This window comes from Argentina silus (assembly GCF_951799395.1).
Source record: "Argentina silus genome assembly, chromosome: 22".
Classification (NCBI taxonomy): Eukaryota; Metazoa; Chordata; class Actinopteri; order Argentiniformes; family Argentinidae; genus Argentina; species Argentina silus.
In genome coordinates, this window is record NC_139676.1 from 3,725,379 (window position 1) to 3,730,156 (window position 4,778).

General features: G+C 50.8%; 1 protein-coding gene across 1 annotated transcript in view; it reads right to left on the bottom strand.

The window, feature by feature from the left end:
- The window catches only part of LOC310822026 (protein sidekick-1-like), a gene marked incomplete at its 5' end in the record, with an annotated part of 23,780 nt that extends 20,005 nt beyond the window's left edge, over window positions 1-3,775 (bottom strand). Inside the window, one exon of the mRNA XM_083694315.1 lies at window positions 3,196-3,775. Within this exon, the coding sequence (XP_083550441.1) occupies window positions 3,196-3,775 (580 nt within the window). The remainder of the gene's footprint in view (window positions 1-3,195) is intronic.
- Between the last annotated feature and the right edge of the window lie 1,003 nt (window positions 3,776-4,778).

Consider the following 4,778-nt stretch of genomic DNA (forward strand, 5'->3'; position numbering starts at 1 on the left):
TGACATCTCCTGTAGCAGGCTGTTAGACTGTAGAAGGAGATGGAGGGTTAGCAACAGATCTGGCACACACACACACACGCACGCACGCACGCACGCGCACGCACACACACACACACACACACACACACACACACACACATATATATACACATACACGCGCACGTACACACACACACACACACACACACACACACACACATATATATATATATATATACACATACACACACACGCACACGCACACACTCCTGGCTCGGACAGTTTGACTGACAGGCGGATGGTGTGAGAGAGGTGATTGTGTTCCCTCTGACAGACAGGAAATAAAGGAGTCGACCGGGGACATCACTTCCTCTCAGACCTGACTAGCAGACTGTCTATCAGGAGGCGCTCATCTACCCCCCAGTCTCCTGAGAGCACCACTCAATTCCCATCTAAACCCATCTACTGTGTGTGTGTGTGTGTGTGTGTGTGTGTGTGTGTGTGTGTGTGTGTGTGTGTGTGTGTGTGTGTGTGTGTGTGTGTGAGTGTGTGTGTGTATATGTGTGTGTGTGTGTGTGTGTGTGTGTGTGTGTGTGTGTGTGTGTGTGTGTGTGTGTGTGAGAGAGAGAGAGAGAGAGACAGAGAGAAGTCACAGTGGGGTTATCTGCCAGTGAAGTTTGGGAATGATAATCAGATAGATGAGGATTCTCATTTCTCCTCTCCGTTATACAATGATTAAGATAATCTCTCCATCCGTTATCTCGCTTTGACGCTGATGGGCGAGAAGTGGGAGTGAGTGTGTGTGTGTGTGTGTGTGTGAGTGTGTGTGTGTGTGTGTGTGTGTTATTGTATGCGTGTGTGCGTGCGTGTGCGCGCGCGCGCTAAATCAGTCCCTACACTTCTAAAGTCCGTTTCATTTGGGACTCCATGTCTCCGACACCACGGCCAGAATTTTGCGACCCCACACCCCACGTCCAACAGTCCATCCGATGACCCTAATCCATTTAACGCGACGGTCGGATTAAACACCCGATCAAAACACCCAATCAAACCCTGGTCCTGACGCTCAGCATTGGGGGAGCTCGCATCAGACACTATCATATCAACCGATCAGGTGTTTTACGGGCCGTTCATTCATACTAAACCTCCTGACCCAGTTGGAAGATTGAGATGGCAACGCTTTAGACTTGGGCTCGAACCCAGCGATGATTCTAATGTGGCGTGGCGCTCTAATTTGGAACTTTTTTGGACCGCTCTCCGTTGGGGCTGTTCAATCCACCCGGAGAGGCAGAAGAGATGACTGCGGCGCGGTAGGAGAGAGAGGCATGGAGAAGGGTTGGCTGGCTTAAAAAACGAAAAAAAAAAAAACGCTGCCGTCACTTAACTTTCACTGAAATGAAAGATCGATGGGGCTTATTTAAATCTGCTGCCAGAGTCAAGTCCCGCTCGTATAAACGGACGCGTTTATGAAGGACGCGTGGGGAGGGGGGGTGGTGGGTGACGCATTGATTGACCGGTCGGAGAGAGAGAGAGGGGATCAAGCGTTATAGGGCTCATGAATTTCATCTTTTTTTTCTCCTCAAATTAAATATCATAATAAAACTTTGGATGGAAGGAGGGATAGATAGATAAGATAGATAGATAGGGGGGGGGGGTCTGAGGCGGGTCAACGGCCCGGTCAATTTACAACGTTCGATTGGGCCCCTGGCGGCGCTGATTGGATCGATAGCCTCCCTGCGGGTAGGATCAGCTCACGGCTTGGGGCTTGGCTCGGGATGAGCTCGCTGGGTTTGGACCGGCAGTGGGTTTTTAAGAGACTTTGACATTGGGAGGAGCTGACTCGGCACGCGCATCCCCGCGGCCTTGCCTTTAGTCTTAAATAAGAGGAGAGAGAGAGAAAAAGAGAGAGGGAGGGGGCGAGACATGGGAGAGGGAAATGGGAGAGGGAGAGAAAGGGGGAGAGAGAGGGGGGAGGTTGCTAGAAATGGGAGCGTGAAATGGGGGAGAGAGCGAGAGAGACAGAGGGGGAGTTAAAAGGACTGGAGGAAAAACTTTTGACACAGGCGGTATCACACCGTCATCATCGATTGAACTGCAGGAGCTGCGCTGTGTGAGTGAGTGACAAGCAGCATTCCTCTCCACGGCTCAGAGAATCTCACTACTCTCTCGCTTCATCTGCCTCTTTCTCAATCTCTCGTTCTCACACACACAAACACAGACACAGACACAGACACACACACACACACACCCCTCCCCGCATTATCCGCGTCTTAAATTCATATTCTGCCCCGCGCGCCATCTGTGACCCGAAGAAAATTCCATGTCGACACCAGTCTGACCTTTTCTCCGCTTTTGTTCGATGGTCTGGCGAGAGCCCGCGGGGGTACACACACACGCACACACACACACACACACACACACACATATATATACACCGCGCAGAGACACGAGCACGGCCCACTCTGGCATCATTGGCCAACCGGGAATCGATAACTCATCATATCCAACCTCAACCATGCGCTTACCGATAACACCGTCGAACCACGGGTCATGAGTTGATTCGGTGTATGTGTGTGTGTGTGTGTGTGTGTGTGTGTGTGTGTGTGTGTGTGTGTGTGCGTGTGTGTGTGTGTGTGTGTGTGTGTGTGTGTGTGTGTGTGTGTGTGTGTGTGTGTGCGCACGCTGTAAACGGGTCATTGACTGAAGAGGGGATTATCGATGCTCCAGGACTGTATATACCCCCCCCCTCTCTCTCTCTCTCTAATCCACACTAACCGTCCATACATTAGCATAAACAACAACAGCATTAGCATAAAGGGCAGATGGATACATGACCTCCAGCCTAGACGTCGCTCTCTCTCTCTCTCTCACACACCTTTCAGACAACCTTATTCCATAAATAACACTCCACACAACATATCAGGCCTATTCTAATAAAGCTACACATCCCCCATGACAAACTGAAATGCTCACACCACATTTTCTTCATGAACGCATTAGCCTAATCATAATATCAAACGGAGGGCCACGAATCTGCAAACAATATGCAGATTATTTGAAGTGTGTCCTACATTATGTCGTGCTCACTGTTGACCCCGGACCTCATATCCATTGACCACACAGGAACAGGAATGCAGAAAATCGACTCAATCACTCCAAAAGTAGTGCACTATATTGATAAGGAAACAGGGTTTCGTAGAGGGAGGATGTCCTTACCTTGGGCATTCAACATGTGGCCGCCGCTGCTGAGGAGGAGAAGGACCCAGCAGCTCCAGCTCCAGACCCCGGGGCTCCCCTTCCCCTGCCAGCCCTCCGCGGCGCGTCCAGCGGGGCTCCGCCTCACCTCGGGCCGAATATAGTCAGAGCGTTTGCCGCGCGTAATTCCCGTACAGCCGTCGGTGTTCATAGCCGAGAGTCGTGCCCTGGTCATTGGGTGACCGGTCTGGTTGCCGTTAGTTTCCGTGCCCTGTTGTGCTTTGGTGCTGCTGTCGCCTCTGTCGTTGCCCTCTCCAAAACCACCACGGTCTGCTTTCACGGATAAGAGCCCGTTAAACAGCCTCGCAGGGCCGGGTTTCCTCCCGCGGTGGGTCAGGGACTCACGCTGCAGGACTCCGTTCGTCTCAGTGTCACCGGTGAATAGCTCTTCGCGCTGACTCCCGTGCCCCAGGCTCCACAACTCACCGGGCGGCGACACTGGCTCAGTAGTCTCCGCAGTTTGGCTCCCCGGTTTAACGTTACCGTAATCGCCCCTTACCGTGGCTAGGTCCCTGCTTTTCTGCGTCCTGCGATATCTCATTTTCCTATTGATCCCGGGAGGGAATTAATACATTTGAGAGAGTGGGATTTAGACTTATCGGCTTATATCTGCTATCGCCTGTAAATCCGCGCTTGTTTTGATGTCTTCACCGGGGGATTTGTCTAGCCGATCATTTGGGTGTTTAGGCGGCATTAACTGCGGGCAATAAAGCGCATAAATTATCCATTCGTGCTTGCTTATTGTGTGTGCTTTCGAAAAATCAATTTGCTATTGATTGAGTAGATTCCCTGGTTCATCCGCAAGTAGACGCCGTTCGAACGCCTCAAGTCTTTGCCAAGTGTGCCCTAACAATCCTCCGCGAAGGCAACAATCCGAGTTGAGCAGACCCAAGTTAGATATAGCTTACTGATTAACTATTAACCAGCCAAGCGTAATTGGTTTCTCTGGGTAAAATATATTCAAAGACGAGAGCAGCGGTGGTAACTCTCTCCTACTCTCTCCCCCTCTCTCTCTCTCCCTCTCTCTCTCTCTCCCTCTCTCTCTCTCTCTCTCTCTCTCTCTCTCGCTCTCTATCCCTCTCTCTCTCTCCGCTCCGCTGGGGCTTGTCTCGGGTTTCAGCGCAGGGTAGCGAGGATATCAGGAACCAACAACAGGTTAACAAAAAACAACAGAACACATTTCTTCCACACGCTCTGCTGGTTTCATCAACCAACCCCCCCCCAAAAAACAATTTCTCGACCAAAATTGAGACGGTCAAAAACACCGCCGCCGTTCGCAGAAGGAAGGACCATTCGGTCTAAACACACCGGCTTCGAAGACCCCCACTGCGACACAGTTTCAAATGTGAACCTCCGTTTCTTTTCTCTTTTTTTTTTTTAGATCCAAACGACTCGAACAACGCTGCCCCCAAAAACAGTTCGTAGAAAGGCACAGTGGCTCTTCTGTTTCCCCCAAAAATACCGCCTTATTGAAAACGCATACCCTCCCCCCCCTCACCCCCCCCCCAAAAAACTAGGTTTTTTAATTTTTAATTCACAGCTAT